Source organism: Lipotes vexillifer, unplaced genomic scaffold (genome assembly GCF_000442215.2).
Source record: "Lipotes vexillifer unplaced genomic scaffold, Lipotes_vexillifer_v1.1 scaffold728, whole genome shotgun sequence".
NCBI classification, from domain to species: Eukaryota; Metazoa; Chordata; class Mammalia; order Artiodactyla; family Lipotidae; genus Lipotes; species Lipotes vexillifer.
This window is the reverse complement of record NW_006783590.1, coordinates 713,788-736,190: the sequence shown is the minus strand read 5'-3', so window position 1 is coordinate 736,190 and position 22,403 is coordinate 713,788. Positions and strand designations below refer to the sequence as shown.

Genomic DNA, 22,403 nt, shown 5'->3' with positions numbered 1-22,403 from the left:
ACCATATGATCCAGCAATCCCACTTCTGGGTATTTATGCAAAGAATACAAAAACACTAATCCAAAAAGATATCTACACCCCCATGTTCATCATGGCATTATTTACAATAGCCAAGATATGGAAACAACCAAAGTGCCCATCAACAGATGAATGGATAAAGAAGATGTGGCATATATATACACAATAGAATAATACGCAGCCATAAAAAATATGAAATCTTGTCATTTGGGACAACACACGCATGAACCTTGAGGGCATTACACTAAGTAAAATAAGCCAGACAGAGAAAGACAAATACCATGATTTCACTCATACTGGAATATAAAAAACTAATAAACAAACAAAAACAAAATAAATGAGCAAACCAAGCCAAACAAAAACAAACACATAGATACAGGGAACAGAGTAGTGGTAACTAAAGAGGAAGGGGTGGGGGGAGGGTGAAATGCATAAAGTGGATCAACTGTATTGTGATGAATGGAAAATAAATTTTTGGTGGTAAGCATGTTGTAGGGTATACAGAAGTAGAAATATAAATGCTGTACACATCAAACTTATATAATGTTATAAATCAACGTTACTTCATTTTTAAATAAATTTTTTAAAAACTAAAAAAAAAAAAAAAAAGAGGAATATCTCCAACTGATAATTGAAGCTTCCACCTAATGATCCTAGAAAGGAAGAAAAAATTAAGCCCAAAGCAACAGAAAGAAGGAAATAATAAAGTTAAGGGCAACAAAATTGAAAACAGGAAAACAACAGAGAAAATCAATGAGACAAAAATCAATAAATTTACAGAGAGAGAGCACAAGGGGGTAGAGAGGGAGAGAAAGAGAACAGAGATTACCATTATCAGGACTGAAACAGGAGATATCACTACAGACCCTGCAGACACCAAAACAATAATAAGGAAATACTACAAACAACTCTATATACGGTTGTAGGTTCGTGATTCTTTTGTTTTTGACAAGTAAAAAATTTTATAGTACAACATGTTTTGGTATATGTATACATTGTGAAATGATGAAACTAATTAATATATCCATCACCTCCCACAGTTATCATTTGTATGTATGTGCAGTGAGTATACTTGAAATCTACTCTTAGCAAATTTCAAGTACACAGTACATTATTATTAACTATAGTCACCATTCTGTACACTAGGTCTCCAGAATTTATTCATCTTACAACTGAAAGTTTATACCCTTTGATCAAAACCTTCCCTTTTCCCATACCCCACAGCCTCTGGTAAACACCACTTTACTCTCTTTTTCTGTAAGTTTGGCTTTTTCAGATTCCACATATAAGTGATACCATACAGTATTTGTCTTTCTCTGTCTGACATTTCATTTAGTATAATATCCTTAAGGTCCATCCATGCTGTCACAAATGACAGAATTTCCTTCCTTCTCATGGCTGAATAATATTCCATTGTATACATGTACCACAACTTCTTTATCCACTCATCCATTGATGGACACTTAAGTTGTCTATATGTCTTGGCTATTATGAATAATGTTGCAATGAGCACGGCAGTACAACTATCTCTTCGATATCCTTTTTCACTTTCTTTGGATAAATACCCAGAAGAGAGATTCCTGGATCATATATGGTAGTTCTATTTTTAATTTTTTTAAGAAACTTCATACTGTTTCCCACCATGAATGTACTAATTTACATTTCCACCAACAGTGCACAAGGGTTCCCTTTTCTCTACATCCTCACCAACACTTGTTATTTCTTGTCATTTTGATGATGCCATTCTAACACAATACGGTTTCTCATTGTGGTTTTGATTTCCATTTCCGTAATAAGTACTGATGTTGAGCACCTTTTCAGGTACCCTTTGGCCATCTGTATGTCTTCTTTAGGAAAATGTCTATGCAGTTCCTCTGCCTAGTTTTTAATTGGATTGTTTGGGTTTTTGCTATTGAGTTGCATGGGCTCTTTATATATTTTGGATATTAACCTCTTATCAGATATATGATTTGCAAATATTTTCACCCATTCCATTGCTTGCCTTTTCATTTTGTTGATTATTTCTTTTTCTGTGCAGAGACTTTTTCACTTGATGTAGTCCCACTTACCAATTTTTCCTTTTGTTGTTTGTGCTTTTGGTGTCATATCCAAAAAACTGTTGCCTCATAAGGTAGTTTTAATTAGGTCCCATCACTCCCAGAAGTCACTCCCAAAAGGGCCCTGACTAATGTACAACCCATCACTGCCCCGACCGTCAGGCCTAGCACAAAGAAGCCGATTAAAACCCTGCTGAAAAGGGCAAAGCACAGAAAAATGGACTGAAGAAGAAAATGTCCAAATGAAGCACAACTTGTTGGGCCACCACCTGCTACTGCCATGCACTGGACAGTTTTACTTGGGTCAGGTGGACCAGAGAACAGCACCAGCCCCAGGGAGTGCCCAATCTTCACATATCTTAAATGCCATCTCCACTCATCATGGGACAAGGCATTATCACTCACAAAGCCCACCATGACCAAGTCCCTCTCCAACTCAGACTACCAAGCAGGTCCTCCTTTCTCTCTCTCCAAGTTTCAGAAACGAAAGAACCATGATAGGATATTCAACAGAGAACCTTTTTCCATCAGCATCCATTCCAGGATCTATGACCTCCGGGCTCCCACACTGACCTACTTCTGGTTGAGATGGCCTCCAGTATACAACTCATCAGAGAAGCTTCTCCTGATCACTGTTTTAAATAACAATCCTTACCACCTCCACCCCATCCTGGTATCCCTTCCAGGTACTTTTCTTTACCTTTAAGCATCATCTAACATGGTACCTATTTTTTTATGTTCTGCCCTCCAAGCCAACTAGAATGTAAGCTCTAAGGGCTCAAAGACTCTCAGTTTTGTTCCCTGTTCTATGCCCAACATCTAGGACAGTGCCTGACGCATGCTGTGTTTTCAATAAATATTTGTTGAATGAATGAATGAATGCACATGCAGTGATGTGAGACTAAGACCAAGTTAACAGAGAGAACAGACAGAGGAGCGATCCAACTTCCAGTCTACAGGAGGTGACGATGAGCAATAACTTGATATGCCCATCCTCAGGTGGGATAAAAGAAGGAATGGGACAAATGGGACGCATGAGGCATTCCGGTCCAAACTAGTAGTACAGTTAGGCGAACAGCTATGGTTTTTGCCTACCTAGCACCCATTTACCCTTCTGACAATAACCTCTGACTTTCCTTGAGGTTCTGCCTGACCTACGTTTGGGGTGAGGATGTGACCTAATTTAGCCAATAGGCATACCCCACACCTTTGCTCATACCAATTGCTTTCTGTTTGGACACATGATCCAATTCAGGAAAGAAGAGTCAATCCCATGATATCTACCAAAACAAATGGGAAAAAGAAACTTCCTCTCCAAGGACATTGCTAGCAATAAAAACGATAAAGCCTGGAGCTGTCACAGTCACCACCTGGAGCCTAAGAATAAAGCCAACTCAGAAGAAAGCACCAAAGAGAGATGTCAAGAGACAAACTTGAGTCCCTCCCTGGATCCAACCACACCTGAAGGTACTGGGCATTTCAATAATGCCAGCCAATAAATTCTCCTTTTCTGGTAAACTATTTTGAATTGGGTTTCTGTCACGTACAACTAAGAACATCCTGACCAGTACTAAAGAACAAGAGGGAAATACATTCTTGAGGCTCTTAAATACCTAGCTGAGAAGCCTAATGTCAGGCAAGGTGTTCCAGAAGGGCCATCCCATACCTTTTGGTGAAACTCATTGCCAGTCTTTTTGGTGAGCAGGATAGGGGCTGAGGAGAAGGTCATGATGCTAGTTTTTTATTATTTGTGTTTACCTTTTGGCAATTTATTCAACAGCTCTGTCTCAAGAGAGCATAATATGGTGAAAACATCACTGAACCAAGAGTCAGGTCTGGAATGGAAAGCCCACTAGTTAAGACATTCTTAATCTTCGATGGGGTCAAAACCCCAGAAAAGTACACATGTGCACAGACACATAATTTTGCATAGAGTCTCATGGGTTTCACAACTCTAGAAGCCATTCTATATCTGTAACCTCTCTGCTCTACAGAAACTAGGACACTAGTTTCTGCTTGGACTCCTCTGGTGACAGGGAGCTCACTACCTTAAAAAGTAGCCCAACGTAATTGAACTGCTCTGGAAAAATTAATTCGTCTTCATATTGAACCAAGATCTGCACACTGTAACTTCTACCCATTGCTAAATTTTCCAGAGCAAAACAGAAAAAAATTTTCTCTCCTGTGTGTAGCATCTCTTCATTTCTCTGAAGACTGTTTCTAACTTTTAAATGCAAACAATTTATGGGGAGAAATGCAGATGATGTGCCATGCAAATTATTTTACAGTGCATTTTATAAAGATATATTCTGCCACCTCACTCTAAATATGCCAAACACCCAAATGTAGACGCTAAATTCCAGACAGGCACCACTGCTATTAATCTGCATGGTTTAGGTTTTGCAAAGACAGGAATTACTGTATAAAAATATCTTGAAGGAAATAGCAAAGTCTTTTGGAAAGAGCACTTCACTGAGAATCAGAAGACTTGGGAGTAGTATCTATCTCCCATTCCAACTACCTGTGTATCCTTGGGCAAATCATTTAACCCCTCCCTCTGGGCCTGTTTCACACCTGTAAAATGTGACAAAACCTACCTCACAGGGATACAGTGAGAATCAAATGCTATCGTGTTCGTAAAGCTTCGAGCCCAAGCCCGGCACAGAGCAAATTCTCACTACAGGACAGCTCCGGAGCTCAGCAAGCCCAGCGTCTCATTCGATGCGCTCGGCGCTCTTGCACCAACGGGATTCCCCTTCCCAAGCGGAGTCTGCGCTCTGGGCTCGACTGAGGCTCCCTGGCCGCTGGCGCTTTTCTCTCCTTCTCCAAGATGGCGGCGGTCGGCGGCGCTGAGGCGGGATCCGAGCGAGCCTAGTGAAGGTAGCGGCGAGCGGAGCCCCCACGAGGCCGAGCTGGGCCCCCACCCCCAGGCGGCAGTGGCCCCGCCCCGCCACCACCCGCCGCCTTGGGCCGCGACACCGCCCTGAGGGCGCCCGGGGCCCGTCGCGGCCTAGCCCAGGGGCCGAGCCGGGGACTGGAGTAGCGGCCGCAGTCCGCCCCCGGGAAGGGGCTGGAGCGGGTCGAAGGAGGAAGGCGGGCGGGAGCTGTTCAAATGGAGAAGGCGGGAAAGTGCGGGCCGGGAGGGGGCGTGCGGCCGCCCCGGGGGCCCGCGGGCCGAGGCCGCCCCTCCCCCTGCCCGGCAGTCTCCGCCCTCGGGGGCGCCGGGAGCCGCCGGGACGCGGGAACCCGAGTGGGGCCGCCTGGCTCAGGACCCGGGACGCAGGGTCCCTGGGCTGTCAAAGGGCGAGGGGGCCGGGTGATGGGAGGGCCGGGGCCGCGGCTGGCAGGAGAGGATGCAAGGAGCTTTCTTCTTTTCCTTTTCGCACCTTCGCACAGCTTTATTGAACTAGCTGTTGCTGCAGAACTGCCGGGAGAATCCTGTTGGCTTGCCGTGGGGACCACAAAGACGGTGGTCCTTGGGGCTCTTTGTAGCAATAACCCGGTGTGGTGTATACTCTTTGCGTGCGACCCAGTTTGAACGTACCGTCCGAGTGGGTTTTTTCTCCATCCAGGCCCATTTCCCCCCAAAGCGGGTACTTGTAGATTTCACTTTATTTTCTGTCGGGCAGAAGAGAACCATTTATCTCCCTGCCTCCTGATGGCTGACTATATTCCCGCATAGCAGAATAAATAAAAAACTGAATCCAAAGTAGAGCCCGTTGATTGGACAAGGCTTGTCAAAATTTGTACCGCTTGATTTTGGGGAATGTGTGTTGTCAGCCGCTCTGTGAGGTCGTCGTGGTTCCGCTCAATTGCACTACAGTGAGAGGATTCAGTCCCCATCCCAGGCTGTTGGGATCTCTGCAGTTCCCAGAGCTGGCAGGGGCTGTGAGTGCTGCATAGGTAGGTTCGTGGAGAAGGGAGTGGCAAGAATTCGGAGTCGCTGGGTTCTGAGATCGGAGGAGATCTCGACGAAAATGAGAAGACATCCCCTGCTCCTATCCTACAAGTAACAACGGCAACAATTCAGAAACTGGTAACAGCTGGATGTGCATCTTCCTTTTCCTGCACTGGCAATTTGAGTTCCTGAAAGAAGTGCTGGAAGAAGAGAACACGGAATCTTGAGCAAGGCTGTCCTCCTGGTCTGGACCTGGGTCTCAGGATTTTGCTTACTGCCCCGTTTCCAAGGTTTACTTTGTCTTTTTCAATACACACTTACATTTTGGGATGAAGAGGCTTGTTAGTGATTGCTGGGGCTCAGATGACCTCAAAAAATCACCTTCTGAAACTTTTTTTTTTTCAGTATTTGTAATTTGGACCTTCAGAATAACAAAGTACTGTGTCTGGTGATTTTCAGTTTTTCCCTGAGTCCTTTGATAATTCTAAAAGCAAAGCCTGACCATCACGCATGTACTTACCTACAAGTGGAAGAGCAGCTCTGCCTCCTTTTTCATCTCCTGAAGAAAAGTCCCACAAGAGCCATTTGATAGTTTGCACCTTTCAAAAGTACATATTTTTTATGATGGCATATTTCGTACTTCCGTAAACAGCTTTAAGTAATGAACTTTTACTTCTGTTGTCATTTGTTAGCCCACTGAGAGGAACATAATTGTAAAATTATCCCTGCCTCTTGAAGTTGACAACATTGGATTCTGTAAACTCCAAAATTTGTGGAATTCGAGAGAATGAGCTTTAACACCTGTTTTACATTTGCCAACATTTAATGTAATTATGGCTTCTGTTTTCTAATGTGAATATCAAACCTAATATTTTTCATTTTCATTAATCCTGACAATCTGCTGCCTAACCCTGGACTCTGAATTTATCGTGGATAATATTCAAGACCTGGAAAGAATATCACAGGAGTCGTCTGATCTTATATAAATGTTGCCCTAACTCTGCCTTCCTTCCACACTGTTGCTTGAGACTTCTTTATCTGGTTTCATCTTTCTTCTATGAGTCAGCAACCAAAACTAACCTCTGGGCTGCAATAATATCCTGATTTTAAAGAACCCAGAAGTTCAGGGTCTATCAGTCTCCCCAGGCTGTGAGTGAGATAGTCCATTGTGTCTAAACTTAGTTTTTTAAGCTCTTGGCTGTCCCAGTTCTTTATTGAATTAGACTTGCCTTCAGGCCCTGTTCATTTTTTACTATCAGTTATTTAATCTTGTAATTTATAAAGTGCTCTTCCATGTCTTTGTAAAAATTAAATAGTAGCGGGCCTAATTCTAATACATAATGCTAAGAACCAGCACATGTTTTCTGTGCTGCTCTGTGCCTCTGAGGAACAGCTCCTAATTTTCTGTGCCCTTTTACAATTTTTTCATCCACTGGCTGTTTTTCAGAGCAGTCAGTTATGAGACCATGAGCACTTTTTCACAGTCCAGTGACATCATTGTTTTCTTTCTCATACTGTCTTCAGAGGTGTATAACTCCTATTCTGACTGTTCATTGTTCAGCTCTGTTTTATGTTAGTTTTGATGTTACCAAAGGGAAGGCCTGGTTATAAGTCTCAGGACCTGCCTTTGCGTCATACAGAAGAGCATTTTGTTGTTGACAACAGATTGGTGGGCACACTAATGATGTTGAATATTTAAGATTTTTTGCCCATTATTTCTCAAATGTTCTTTGCCAAACTCCATTTATCATGGAAAACATTTAAGCTGAGGTCTCAAGATGTGGTATTTCTTGGCATAATCGGCCTATGAAGATTAATGGGATCCATATACTCTTCTAATAAGCTCACTACTTTAGTGCCAGTGAGTGGATGTACTATTTTTAAGTGAATGGATATAATTCCCTATGATGATCCCCCTCCCCTAACCCCTTGTGGAGTTACACCACTTGGGTGGACAGGGGATGACAGTAATTTCTCTTTGAGAAAGTTTAATGCCTAATGCTGGAACATGAAAAACTGGCTATATTAAGTATCTTGCCTCCTCGTAGTTTCTACATGAGACCTGACCTCATATCCCCTTCATTTCCTGTGAAAAGCCCTTTGAGTAAATAGTTCTCCAATTACCTGTAAAATAACCCAGTTCATTTCTTCACTCTTACCTTGACCAAGTTCATTCTCATTCCACTTCTTCGGGAAGTGGAGAAATGCTTTTTTATGTTTCTGAATCTGACTTGTAAATCATTCTTGGTAATTCTTCTCTTTCTGTTTTCAACGTAGGCATTATCTGTGCATTGTATCTTATCTGGCTTGTGCAAATAGGTCTTTTTTCTTTTGGTTTATTTTAAATGTAACTCTTATGAAATTTTCCCTTGTTAATTCATCTTTTCTTTCCCATAAGTTACATGCTTCACTATTACCCAGCCCTTCCTGAAGGGACTGGCAATGTCTCATTGAAGTGTCCTTCAGCATTTCTAAACCCCACTATAGTGGTGAAGGTAAAATAAAATTTAAGTAAATAACCAGTCAGGTCAACTTTTAAGCATTTCACTAACTGAATGAGGACATTTTCAATATATTTAGTATATAATTTTTAAATTTCCTGCAAAAACTTTTCCTGCGGGAATTGTGACATTGCCTGTCCTAAAATTATTTGAAGAACTTTACCTTCGAGTGCAGTTTATGGCTTGGCATCTTCAAAGTCTAAATGGACGTATAAACTTGAATACCAAAAAAGTAATTTTAGGGCCTCCCTGGTGGCGCAGTGGTTGAGAGTCCGCCTGCCGATGCAGGGGACATGGGTTCATGCCCCGGTCCGGGAAGATCCCACATGCCGCGGAGCAGCTGGGCCCGTGAGCCATGGCCGCTGAGCCTGCGCGTCTGGAGCCTGTGCTCCACAACGGGAGAGGCCACAGCAGTGAGAGGCCCGCGTACCGCAAAAAAAAAAAAAAGTAATTTTAACAAATTTAAGACAATATTTAGAACATTTAAATTTTAGTAGTTCTTCAAATCAGTGGAAATCTTAATAATGATAAAAATTTCATCACCAGTGGACAGATGACAATTCCTCCTTATTTTCACCTATAGCCTTTAAGAAAGGCTTGATAGCGTTGAAAGCTGTTCTGTGGGCAACTAATATAAGAAGTGTGCCTACTTTTACACTTCTCTGATTTTGAGCAAATTCAGAGAGCCTAACAAAATACATACCAAAAAGTTATGCTCTCAAGATCTTTAATATCACTATCATGTTCTCATCAGTTCTGTTTAAATTGCAATACAATAGATTTTAGCCTTTCACCGATTCAAATGGTAGGATTTTGTGGTCTCGAATGCATGGTATAACCTGTCTTCCTCTGCATCCTGCTTTATCTGTGCATTTTGTAACCGTGATCGAACCTATCCCTCTGACTTAATGTCGGTTTTCACTGTGTCTCAGTGTTGTCAGACCTGTTGGCATGTCAGAAGTTCTCATTAATCTTGAAGTCTTTTTTTATATAGGAGGTGTTTTATATACTTCCCCAAACAACAGCTTTAATTCATGAATCAAATCAAATTAAGCCTAATGCACTTCCTACAGCTTCATCCCTAGTATATTTACAAACAGAAAGAGGAGGTGACAAGACACTCCTTTATTCCTTGCTGCCCTTCCAGTCTACCCTTGGATCACTACGCATTTCCATCTGGAAGGTTGCTTCTCCACAGTGATTTCGCATTACAGGAGGGTTTTCCTTCTTTGTTTCTCAGACCTGGTCCTGTAGACGGGAAGGAGCCTGGACACAGGGACCCATTCTCAAAGGCCCGGCAGGACCGCCATGGCTTATGATGACTCCGTGAAGAAAGAAGGTATGACCCCTTAACCTGAGAAGCATTCCAAAGGGGGTGTCCTCTTCAATCCTTGCAGCCCATGGACATAGAGACCAGGACTGGCCATCACAGCCTGGACTCCCAAGTGATGATCCAGAGCACTAGTAAAACTCCACATCATCCCCAGACTGGGCCCATGGAAACGAAAACCAGGACAGGGTTCCAACACAAGAGTCCGAACCATAAGTCTCTGTAGTCTATTGGGGTGATCCCCGCAGCACTCGTGGTCCTTGCCAGCTCCAGTGTGCAGGAGTCTGAGGATAGGAATCACACAGTGGACACCCACAGAGCAGCACAGCACATGAATCCTTATTATTTTCAGCCTTACCTCTGCAAGTCTGTGTCCACCTGCCAAATCACAACTAAGAAACCATGTCTAAGGATGCACCTTGGGCCTTTGCATAGCGTGGAAGCATTGTTTCTTCATGTTTGATTCCTGTATTTGCAGCCAAGTCATCAAGACATATTCTTGTCCCCTTGGATCTAGCCCTGTGTTCCAGTGGACTTACCAAATAACATGATTCTAATTTGGAAGTGAAGGGACTATTGCATTTCATATGTGGCGATTTGGTTGTGACTTACTTGACTTTCTCATTTCCTTTCCCAAACGAACCTGTGCTTCTCAGATTGCTTTGATGGTGATCACAGCTTTGAGGACATAGGGCTAGCTGCTGGCCGAAGCCAACGAGAAAAGAAACGTTCTTACAAAGATTTTTTAAGGGAAGAGGAAGAAATCGCTGCTCAGGTCAGGAATTCTTCCAAGAAGAAGTTAAAGGTAAATTCTAAACATTTGAATTAGGAAAGTTTTAAACTATTTCGTATCATGTTTCCTAGTATTTGAAGAAAGAGATTTCTTTGAAAAACATTTAAAAAGAAAAATAAACATCCTTCACATCTATTCACTAGATCTATTCATCTTTCACTATTTCCTGTGTTTTGCTTTATTTTCCAAAGTCAGAAATCATCAGAAAACAACACTGGTTCCAAACTGCCTTTGCCTCATCATCTTATCCATTGCTCAATTCTTCTTCCTCTTGAATTCCAGGATAGTGAACTGTACTTCTTGGGGACGGACACGCACAAGAAAAAGAGGAAGCACTCCTCTGATGATTACTACTATGGAGGTAAGGATGGGAAGGGGCAGCAGGCGGGAGAAACACATCACTGGTTCTTGGAGTCGGGGTAGGGGAAAGGGATCCAGATGTTGCTGACTCAGTGGCCTATTTAACAGGACAGTGGTTCTTGTTCTGAGTGCCGATAAACCAGTGTGAAGGAGGAGAGAGGTGGAGGGCTGGTATTTTGGAGGATTCAGCATAGAAGAACAGTCTTCATTTGTGATACACCAGGTACCAGGTTCCTTCTCCCCTCAATCATCCACTTATCTTGTGCCCATTGCTGTCTAGCATCCCTTTTGCCATATGTAGTCCTGGGCCCTCTGGCCTGCACCTGTGGGTTACTTCTCAATCCAGCGCGTATCCACTCACAAGACCAGTTTTTCTTAGCTATATTGTGCGCATAGCTGACAAGACTAACTCTTTCCTAGAATGGATTTGTCCTGAACACAGGAACAAATGATGCTTTGTCTTCAGTGTAATCTAAATTGTAACTACTCGTAATCCTGCAGCTATGGTCCATTCTTCTGGGTATGCTCTCTTTGGTTGCTTGTGAAGACTCAGTGAAGAAAAACAACTTGAGTGGCAAGAACTGTCTCCAGGGTCAGAGGCAGAATCTACCAAGCCAAGAAGCACATGAGCATCATCTCTGAATGTTTGGAATCAGTTGAAGGGCCTCCCCTCCAATCATTCCTGTTAGCCTCTTCCTCATCTTAGTTGGGTGTTTTTGGTGAGAGAGGAAACTTGCTGGAAGTTGCTTTGTCAAATGAACAATTACTTCTCTTGATTATTTCTAGATATTTCGTCTTTGGAGTCGTCACAGAAGAAAAAGAAAAAGTCTAGCCCACAATCTGCTGATACAGCTATGGACCTGTTGAAAGCGATCACTTCCCCTCTGGCAACAGGCACCAAGCCTTCCAAAAAGACAGGAGAAAAGTCCTCCAGTTCTTCAAGCCATTCAGAGAGTAAAAAGGAACACCACAGGAAGAAAGTCATCGGAAGCAGTGGGGAGCTGTCCCTGGAGGATGGTGGTTCCCACAAATCCAAAAAAATGAAACCGCTCTATGTGAACACAGAGACACTGACCCTTCGTGAGCCTGATGGGTTAAAGATGAAACTTATTCTCTCACCAAAGGAGAAGGGAAGCAGCTCAGTTGATGAGGAGTCTTTTCAGTACCCCTCTCAACAAGCGACTGTGAAAAAATCCTCTAAGAAGTCAGCTCGGGATGAGCAAGGTGCTTTACTCCTAGGACATGAGTTACAGAGCTTTCTGAAGACAGCCCGGAAGAAGCACAAGTCATCCTCAGACTCACGTTCGTCTCCTGGCCCTGAAGGCTGTGGGTCTGATGCCTCCCAGTTCCCAGAATCCCACAGTGCTAACCTTGATCTTTCAGGGCTTGAACCGATTCTAGTAGAATCAGACTCCTCCTCTGGAGGGGAGCTAGAGGCAGGGGAGTTAGTGATTGATGATTCTTACCGGGAAATCAAGAAGAAAAAGAAGTCAAAGAAGAGCAAGAAGAAGAAGGACAAGGAGAAGCATAAAGAGAAGCGACACTCCAAGTCCAAGAGAAGTTCGGGACTTCCCCCTGCAGCAGTGGGCGAGGTCCCAGCGCCGGCCGGCCCTCCGCCCAGCATCCCGTACACTGGAGCAGCCGCCCCTCCCCCACCGCTTCCTGGCCTCCACACAGATGGGCACAGTGAGAAAAAAAAGAAGAGAGAGGAGAAGGACAAAGAGAGGGACAGAGGAGAAAAGGTAAAGGCGTTTCTTAAAGTATGACGCGGGGTAGGAGGTGAAGCAGGTTTCTCCTTGACAGTAGTAAGTGGACTTGGAATTAAGCAGATGAACCACTGGGAATGTAGCAAGGTAAACCTGCTGGAATGATATAAAGTAGAAAATATCACCAGTGGTACAAAAATAGGAGCGACCTTAATTATTCATGGGTTTTCTTGATAGAGTTGTTCGCCCACCGTGCCAAGCATAGGTTTAGAAATACAGAGGCTTATTCTAACTGGCCCTTAAAATTCACAGAAGGAGCCAAACCCAATTTCTTTCACTCAGCAGCACTGTCTGGCTGAGGCAGTTGAGAGATACAAAAACGTATTCATTCTGTGAGTTCATTGTGAACAATAGATTTTCAAAATTAGAATGATGGGGGAAAAAAAATTAGAATGATGACCGATTAACAAAATAAGCTAACGGCTTCCCACTAACTGGTGTTGGCTACTTTCTGGTATTCTTTTTAGTGTCAAACGTGTGTGCTCTCACCGTTTGAGTGCTTCCTGTGTGCCAAGCCCAGTGCTACCATAGGAGTTAAGAGGTGGAAAGAGGGGCAGGAGGACACAGCTCTTGACCTCAGTGAGCTCACTGTTGTTGAGGATACGGGAATGAGAGATCAGCCACCTTGGTTTGATTTCTTTCTCACAACTCAAGAAATTTTCTATCAGTTGTACTACAAGTACAGGGGCTGATGACTATGTCATTACAGGTTTCCTTTAAAAGATAAACTTTTTCCCCAGATTACCAAAGTAATATATTATTTTTCTAGAAATTTAGAAATTCAGAATAGTAGAAAGAAAAAGATCATAGTTTTGCCACCTAAGGACAACCATTCTCTTCCTTTGCTCTGCAAAGTTGAATGTCAGGTAAAATCTGAAAGAAAGGCACCAGGAAAGAGAAAAGCAAATATATTAAGAATATGGGATTGGCGATTTCATTTCAGTCTATATTTGAGTCACAAGTGATTTTCTCCACTAGTAAGAGTGCGTTTCAAGCAAGTATACAGATCAGAAAGAAAAAGCTGTATCTTTGTTTTTTTTTAACTGTACCTTCTGAGCTAAGAATCAGTGTGAGCATCAAGAACTGAACAGTCCAGTACTAGGGTGGGTTTTATTCATTGTTTATTCCAAAATTGTTTCATGAAATAGTACATATCCTGTGTAAGAGCCTGTTTATTCCAAGAATTTCCATTCTAGTGATACACGATAATGCCGTAAACTAATCTTACAGTGCTAAATGTGAGGAGGGCAGGGTGGTCAGAGAAAGCTCTAAAGAAGAAAAAGGTTGTCAGCAGAAGGGAACACATGGAGGCAGAGAGATGTTTAGGAAGCAACATAGCAAAACAGCTGAACTCTAGTCCTATGTTTCCAACTGTCTGATAAATATTTCTTCCTGGATGCCTTGGCTACCTCAGAGCCATGTGTCACTAATGGAGCTCATCATCCAGACCCTTAAACATGCATCTCCCCCTCCATCTCCTCCTGTAGTCCGCATGTCCTACCAGTCAATCCAAACTAAAACCTATATGCTGATTATTCTTCTCAGTACTTCATTATGAAATTTTTCAAATAGAAGGTATTGAAAGAATTGTACATATGCCACCCATTGAGATTCTTCAGTTAACATTCTGCTGTTAACCATTCGTCCATCCATCAATCCATCTTATCTTCGTTAATGTATCTTAAAGTAAGTTGTAGGTATCATATACACACCCCTAAACACTTCAGCTTGCATATCATTAACTTCAGCTCAATACTTGTTTTCTGGGCTTTTTTAAGATAAAATTCACATACGGTAAAATGCACAGATGTTAAGTATACCACCTGATGAGTTTTGATAAGTTCACACACCTGTGTGACGAAACCTCTATCAAGCTACAGCTATTACCCTCATCACAGATACCCAGTGATGTTTCTCACACCCTTTCTCAGTCAATCCCCACCCCTAAAACCAGCCACTGTTCTGATTTTTTTCCAGCCTTATGGTTCACTTTTACATTTCCCTCTTCCCTGCCCACACCCTCCACTATTTCCACTCAGCTGTTGGGCCTGATACTCTTCCTCTTTAATAACTTCCACACCCTTATGCCCTCTATCACCACTGCCTCATCCCTCCCTCATCCCTCTCATTAAGTACATTACTACTTAATGTAGTAATAAATGTCCCCCTTTCCATTTCTTCCCCCATGCAGTTCATCTTACTCTGATGCCAGAATGAACTTAAGGACCACTTTGATGATGACAGTTGTCTGTTCAACATCCTCAGAGCATCCTTACTGCCTTTATGTTAGACCCATAAGCTCCAGGAGGACCGGGATCATGTCTGTCTTGCTGTCTACTCTGTCCCTGGTACATAACCCACAGTCTGGCCCATCGTAGAAAGTCAGTAAATACTTCTTGAATGAATAAATATCAAAGTCCAAACCCTTGACCAAGCATTCATAATTGTGATTTAGCCCGAAACTTCCCTTTTCAGCCTTACCTCCTGTTAGTCTGCTTTGCGTGTACTGTGTGAGGACCATACTTGTTCCTTACCATCGTAGCTCCACTCCTTGAGTGGTATTTTGCAGTGACCTTCTTCCCCTTGTTTTTTCTCCTTCACATATTGAAGCCCTGCCTTCCCTTCAAAGTGCAATCAAATGCCACCTCCTCTAAGACATCCTGACTCTCCAGTTATAATTAACTTCTGAATTCCCATAACACCCTTGCTATGGGAAGTTACTGCACTTGTTGTCTTCCTTATATTGGATTCATCTTTGTATATATTCGATTTCCCCTACTGAAGACTCCTTGAGGGCGTTTTAGTTCCTTAGGGACTCTTAGCCACCTTGATGTTATTACCTTCAACTCCTTGGTGTCCTTGGTAAGCATTTTGTGACACATGTCAAATGAATGAATATGTGGATGAAAACATAGCATTGAAAAGATAGGTTGTAAACAAATGGTAAAGAATCTTGAATGCCAAAGTAAGGGATTTGGCCATGGGCACTTTGGGGTTATGAGCAGAGTTTAAATATGCTGTAAATGATAATTTAAGAATAAAATGATGAAGCTATACCTGGTGACTTAGACCGAGGAGAGACTTGTGGCAGATCACCCAGGAGGTTATTATAGTCGGAAGTCAGTAATGAAAGCCTGATAGAAATAAAATTGAAGAGACAGATTCAAGAAAGACTCTGAAGCAAAAACTGACAAGATCTGGCAGCTGGGCTTGGCTCTGGGGAGCCAGAAACATAAATGAGTATATAAATGTCCCTTAAGGTTTTGAACCTGGGTGCCTTGCAAGATAAAATTATAATCTCCTCAAGGGTAGGGACTTATTTATAATTCCCCCATGCAGCTAGCAGTTGCTAGTGAAAAGTGAATTTCAGTTTATAGCAAAAAATCTTACTATGAATCAGTATTTGACTGTGACTGTCCAAACCTGAAACCTGATGCTTTGAATGTAATCATTTATTTAGCCAACAGATTATTTATGGGACATACACCATGTTTTGTTTTTGTTTTTGTTTTTTTGCGGTACACGGGCCTCTCACTGTTGTGGCCTCTCCTGTTGCGGAGCACAGGCTCCGGACGTGCAGGCTCAGCGGCCATGGCTCACGGGCCCAGCCGCTCCGCAGCACGTGGGATCTTCCCAGACCGGGGCACGAACCCATGTCCCCTGCATCGGCAGGCGGACTCTCAACCACTGCGCCACTAGGGAAGCCCTACACCATGTTTTTTAAAACTGACCTGTGCGTGAAAATTTCCATGGAGCTTTAAAAAAAATCCTTTCCAAAGAAATAAAGAAATATTTTAAATCCTGGATTTTGTTTCAGTATAAAAAAAGAACTATCTGAGGGAATTCCCTGGCAGTCCAGTGGTTAGGACTCTGTGCTTCCACTGCAACGGGCATGGGTTCAATCCCTGGCTGGGGAACTAAGATCCTGCAATCCGAGCAGTGCGGCCAAAAAAAAAAAATAGTATCTGAAAGCCCACCTAGAGATAGAAAGGAAGGTTTCAGGAATATCATTCCCTCGGCCTGCAGTGAGCGCGCACTCTGTGTGCCCTTTCTACGCTAGAATCTGTGACCAAGACTGCAATGAAAATAGAGAAGCAAGAGAATGGCTGGTTTAGATTCCAAGATATAAGCATCTAGAGATTCAGCATAGCTAAGTGGTTAAGAGCGTGGCTATGGAGCCAGACCCCTTGGGCTCCATTCCTGTCTCTACCACTTCGAAGCTATGCAATGTTGGACAAGTTGCATGACTTCTCCATCTACAAGTGGGGATGATGATAGACCTACCTGGTAGGGTTGTTAAGCGTTCATTGAGGTAATACATGGAAAGGTGTTCAGGGCCTCAGTGTGCCAAGGCCCTCTGGGGCACCACAGCAGACTCACAGTAGCACCACTAGATTTTTTCAACATTAAAATTTCAGGAGAAACAGTCATACTTGCCATCTGTCAGGTACCTTATGAACTACTAGCGCAAAGTAATTCACAGTTTCAACGTCTTTTTATGTTCCATTCCTTTCAGTGATTGCTGTGATAAAAAGTATGTACCACGTGAAGACCCACACAGGAACCATGAACCAACAAAGTTTGGGAACCTTGGCTTTGCACAGTGTTCGGCACATTAGCTAAATTACATTCAATACATGTTAGTTGTTACAGTCATCGTCTCAGTAGACTTTCCAGGGAGCAGTGGAAATGCGAGACCTAGAGTTCAGTGGACCACCTGAAACCAGGGTTGGAAGAGGGGCCGTGGTGCTGGAGGAGACACTGAGAGGGCTTAGCATCGCAGAGGGAGGAAGACAGTTTCAAGAACAGATTGGTCTCATGCTTGAGAAGACAGGAGTTCAGTTGTAGTGGGGAGAATGGAAGCCAGGCTGGCAGAGTTCACTCGAGAGTGAGAAGCGAAGGCAGCAATGGGGGACTCTTCCTGGAGAATTTTGACTGATACAAAGAAGGGAGATTGGACTATCACCCCTGTGAATGGTGACACTTTCAGTGTGGAGTTTCATTTAGGGAGTGCTTTTTTAGCTTTTCTGTTTGCCTATTTGTTTCTTTGTTGTTGAATCCTGCTTTCCAGGAGAAGAGAGAAATCATATGGTGATACCTTGATGCACCGTTTCTGCTTTAAGACCATCCCATTGGAGTGGGGATCTTTTGGTTTATGTTGGAGGAGCAGGATATGGTAACATTTCAGAAATACCTTACTTTTGGTTTTACTAAATCAGTAAAAGCCCATTCACTCCCACTCAAACTAAAATCTGTGACGTTGCCACTTCAGAGGAATGCCTTCACTTACTTGTATGTTTCCAGAATGTTCTCATTTCCTCTAAGCAGATGAAGCCTGGCCCAGTGGCCTAGTGCCTGGCACACTCAGACATTGCTGTTGATGTACTAATAAACTAAATTCTGAGAGATAGGGCTTCCCTGGTGGCGCAGTGGTTGAGAGTCTGCCTGCTAATGCAGGGGACACGGGTTCGAGCCCTGGTCTGGGAGGATCCCACATGCCACGGAGCAACTAGGCCCGAGAGCCACAACTGCTGAGCCTGCGCATCTGGAGCCTGTGCTCCTCAACAAGAAAGGCCGCGATAGTGAGAGGCCCGTGCACCCGATGAAGAGTGGCCCCCGCTTGCCACAACTAGAGAAAGCCCTTGCACAGAAACGAAGACCCAACGCAGCCAAAATAAATAAATTAAAAAAAAAAAAAGTTAAATTGTGAGAGATAACTAGACTTGTCATGGTGTTACATAAATTCTCCCTCTGTTAAGACTGACGCTGAGTAACAGTAGCGATAAGTGGTACAAATCAGGAGGTACCATCTGTGAGAGCCTGCTATGTGCCAGGCTCTCTGAGGCATTTTTGCACACATAGGGGTCTTGACTGACAGGTATTGTTAGCCCCCTTTCACAGAGGAGGAAGCTGAGTAGAAAAGACATGGAGCCAGAATTTTAATGGAGGTTCTTTAACCCCAAGGCCGTGCTCTTTCCACATGCCTTTCTAAACTTAAGAGACGGTTACCCGGTGCCGCAACCAATCTTTGACAAAGCTAAAAGTAGGTTCTAGGGTAAGGGAGACTGACATGGTGCACTGGTGTCTGAGATTTGTCCTATGGAAGCATACAGATGTTGAAATGAAGGGGCGGAAAGCTTGGACTCGAGTTCAGCAGACTTGGTTCTTGTTCTTGTTGCTACTTACTAGCCTTGTTCTCTCGAGATTGCTTCCTCGCTTCTCTGCTCACTTGTGAAATGGGGCTATTTAGATTAAATTAGGTGTACATGTAGCACGCTTGGCACACGCAGGGCAGGGCTCAGTCAGTAGCTGCCGTTAACAACGACTGTTGCTTTCATCCCACGTTCTTCGGAAATATAAAATATACTTGAAAACATCTTTTTAAAAGTTTTTTTTCAACCACTCATTTCACATATTCGACTAAGCAAAAGGGCTCTTGTTTATGTTTTCTTTTGCTTTTTAATATTAACATCCACTTTTTAGGAAGCAAACTCTGTAGCTATCACCTATTTGGAAAGCAGTTAAGAACGAGCAAGAAAACAGGGTCTCTAAAGACCAAAAGCAGATGTTATAGTGCAAGTTTCCTACAGCTCCTTGGAGCACGTCGTGGGCACTGGGGAAAGGAACATCAGCTGGAGAGGAGTCAGGGGACCACTCTGACCCCGTTGTTTTCTTCGTAGAACTTCACCTACGAGGGTGTTGTGAAAAGCAGACGAGGTAACACAAATGAATGTGCGTACTGGTCTTTTCACACACAATTCTGAGACTTTGTTATGCATTCAGTACATATTTATTCTGTACTTACATTGTGCCAGGCACTGAATCAGGTACAGTGTTAGCTCTCAAAGAGCTCCGTGTGTAGTAAGGAGTTGGAAAGCATTCAGAGTTGAACCTCAGCAGAGGTGGGTGCAGAGTGCCAGGGAAAGCCAGTGGGTGTCCAAGAAGCTTTCAGGGGGAGGCAGCCCTGAACTGAAACTTAAGGCCAAATAGGTATTCCAGTCAGGGAGTGGAAATGCATGTGAAGGCCCAAGAGGGCATAGGATGTTCAGAGGACCACAGGAGGTCCAACCAGCAGGTTAAAAGTAACCATGTGGAAGGCAGGAAGGGGGCTTTAGTAAATTACAATAATAATAAGAGCTATACTTACTGAGTTGTTCATATGTTCTAAGCACTGCACTACATTTTTTATCTATGGTGTATTGGTGAATTTTCACAGGAACCCAATGAGATGTAGGTATTCTTTCCATTTCACAGAAATAAGCTCAAAGTGAAATAACCTGCCCCAGGATGCACACCTGTTTAGTGTCAGCACAGGAATTTGAACCCAGATTTTTCTGATTACAGGACCCAGAAAGAATGTTTAAATTATATTCAGTGGTGTATTATGAGAGAGAGCAGAAATAGATTCCCATTCAGAATAGTTAAAATAAAAGCTTCGGTGTGAAAATTTTACTGCTCTGTCACCCTTTCCTTTAGCCAGATCGCATTTAGGGATCTGAGTCAAGTTAGTTCAGAAGAGCATCAGATGGTGGCCCTGCCACTCCCTGGGTAAATGACTCTGGATCTGTTTCTCATCTTTAAAATGGCAGGAATGATGGAACTTACCTCATAGGGTTGCTGGCTGGGTTAAATGAGTTTCTATAGGTAAAGCCTTGATAACAGTGTCTCCTACACAGTATTAACATCAATGAAGAGATTGGGTTCCTATCATCAGCAGAAGAAAGCCAAGTTTTATTTTGAAGATTCATAAATGATGTTTTGCCTTAATTCCCAGATGTTTTATCCTTTAAAATAGGTTTTTAAACTAAAATAGGTTCTTAAACCTAAGCTATAGGTTCATAGATGGGCTTGAAGAGGGATTTCTATCAGTTTCTCAAAGAGTTCTATGATCTCGAAGAATTCAGCATGACTGCTTTAAACAGGGCATTAAGAAGTTGCTCTTAGGGCTTCCCTGGTGGCACAGTGGTTGAGAGTCCGCCTGCCAATGCAGGGGACACGGGTTCGTGCCCCGGTCTGGGCAGATCTGGGCTCGTGAGCCATGGCCGCTGAGCCTGCGCGTCCGGAGCCTCTGCTCCGCAGCGGGAGAGGCCACAACAGTGAGAGGCCCACGTACTTCAAATAAAAAAAAAAAAAAAAAAAAAGAAGAAGAAGTTGCTCTTAGAAGGTCTTGATATTGTGACACGTATCCTCAAACATTTAAAAAGAAGCTCTGGCTGTAAAAATTACAACTTTGTGAGTCACACTTAAGTGGATTTTTTGCTAGTCATTTGCTGCTAGTAATAAAGTATCCAAGTTTTTAAAATATTAACATTTTGTTAAAGGAGAGCCCATGTTATTCCAGATGTAACTACTGTGATTCACTTGCCACACTGTTTTCTTGCACTAGAAAGTCTAGGGTGCAGTTACTAGCCTTGCATTTAGAGTCACTTGGAAATATTTTGATGTCTCGAGATCATCCATTATTTGTGTTATTTCTAACTATTAATGTAGAAAAATGTCTGTTCCCTGGAAAAAATTTAACCCTTAAGTTCGAATTCCAAACCTTGGATCCACAGGCCTGAGTTGCATCTTAGAGCACAATGGTTAGGTTCTAAGGTCAGCACATAAGGTGAAAATTGTCAGAGTTTCCCTTGAAAATCCCTTAGGAAGGCTCCACGATAAAGGCCAGCAGTTGCTCAGTCTAACAGAATGTCAGCCCAGTGCACCTGGATTTTACTCTCTTCACCAGGTGAAGTCATTGGTATATGTTAAAGAGCCATAATTTTATTTTTTTTTTCATAATTTTATTTTTTAAACTATGTCAGCTCCAAACATCAGAATTACACTTGGGTAGCGAGTTACACACACTGAGGGAGACATACAGGAACTATCTGGGGAAAGCAGATCTCATGCTGTCACACACACTCCAAGGAATGGGTTCTTAGAGCAGAATCACACAGACTAGTCAATCCATATCTCCCTCTCTCCGTCTCTCTCTCATAGCCAAACAACTTATATGAACTCATGCCTTTCTTTGTAATGCAACCTCATTTTATCTTCGGCCCAGTAAAGGGGGATTTGAAAGGGTTAGATCACTTAGAGCATTTGGGGATATGAGGCTGCTACTAAATTAATAAAGGAGATGCAGCCCCCAGAGCTCCCTTGTGTGGCATCTCTGAACATGACTGACTTCGCCAGAAGAATACTAAAAATAGGACCTTTACTACTGAAGCGAAAGTTTAAAGTAAAGGCCTTGCTGCTAGTTTCTTTGTCTGATTTAGGTCAGAAGATTTCACTCTATCCTCCCTCACCAGAATTTCTATTTTTAAAAAATCTTGTATTAGCTTTTTGGATGCTACAACTTCTATTTTGAAAAATACAGAGGGAATAAAAAGGAACTTTCCTATTGTGGCATAACAAATTACCACAAGTCTAGCAGTTCAAAACAATATCCATCTATTAGCTCACAGTTCTGTAGATCAGAAGTCCAGATAGGGCTCCACTGGGTTCTCTGCTCCATCTCTCACAAGACTGAATCCAGGTGTTGGCTAGAACTGGGTTCTTAGCTGAGGCTAGAGGTCCTCTTCCAGGTTGTTGACAGCATTCAGGTCCTTGCAACTGTAAAACTCATGGCAACTTGTTGTCTTCAAGTTGAAGTCCAGCAACAGGAGAGTGTCTCCTGTTGGGTCTCACCTCTTTTA

At 42.9% G+C, this 22,403-nt stretch overlaps 2 protein-coding genes across 3 annotated transcripts in view; both read left to right on the top strand.

Moving 5' to 3' along the window:
- ISX (intestine specific homeobox) overlaps window positions 1–5,062 on the top strand; it is a 150,886-nt gene extending 145,824 nt beyond the window's left edge. Inside the window, 1 exon segment of the mRNA XM_007456266.1 lies at window positions 4,906–5,062. Coding sequence (XP_007456328.1) covers window positions 4,906–5,062 — 157 coding nt within the window.
- The window catches only part of HMGXB4 (HMG-box containing 4), a 29,746-nt gene continuing 12,227 nt past the window's right edge, over window positions 4,885–22,403 (top strand). The window contains exons 1-6 of one of the 2 annotated variants that reach the window (XM_007456264.1): window positions 4,885–4,955; window positions 9,715–9,813; window positions 10,461–10,609; window positions 10,880–10,958; window positions 11,066–11,180; window positions 11,744–12,699. In XM_007456264.1, the coding sequence (XP_007456326.1) occupies window positions 11,812–12,699 (888 nt within the window). In that variant the 5' untranslated portion in view covers window positions 4,885–4,955; window positions 9,715–9,813; window positions 10,461–10,609; ... (1 more) ...; window positions 11,066–11,180; window positions 11,744–11,811. The remainder of the gene's footprint in view (window positions 4,956–9,714; window positions 9,814–10,460; window positions 10,610–10,879; window positions 10,959–11,065; window positions 11,181–11,743; window positions 12,700–22,403) is intronic. The other variant, XM_007456263.1, reaches the window with a different exon arrangement.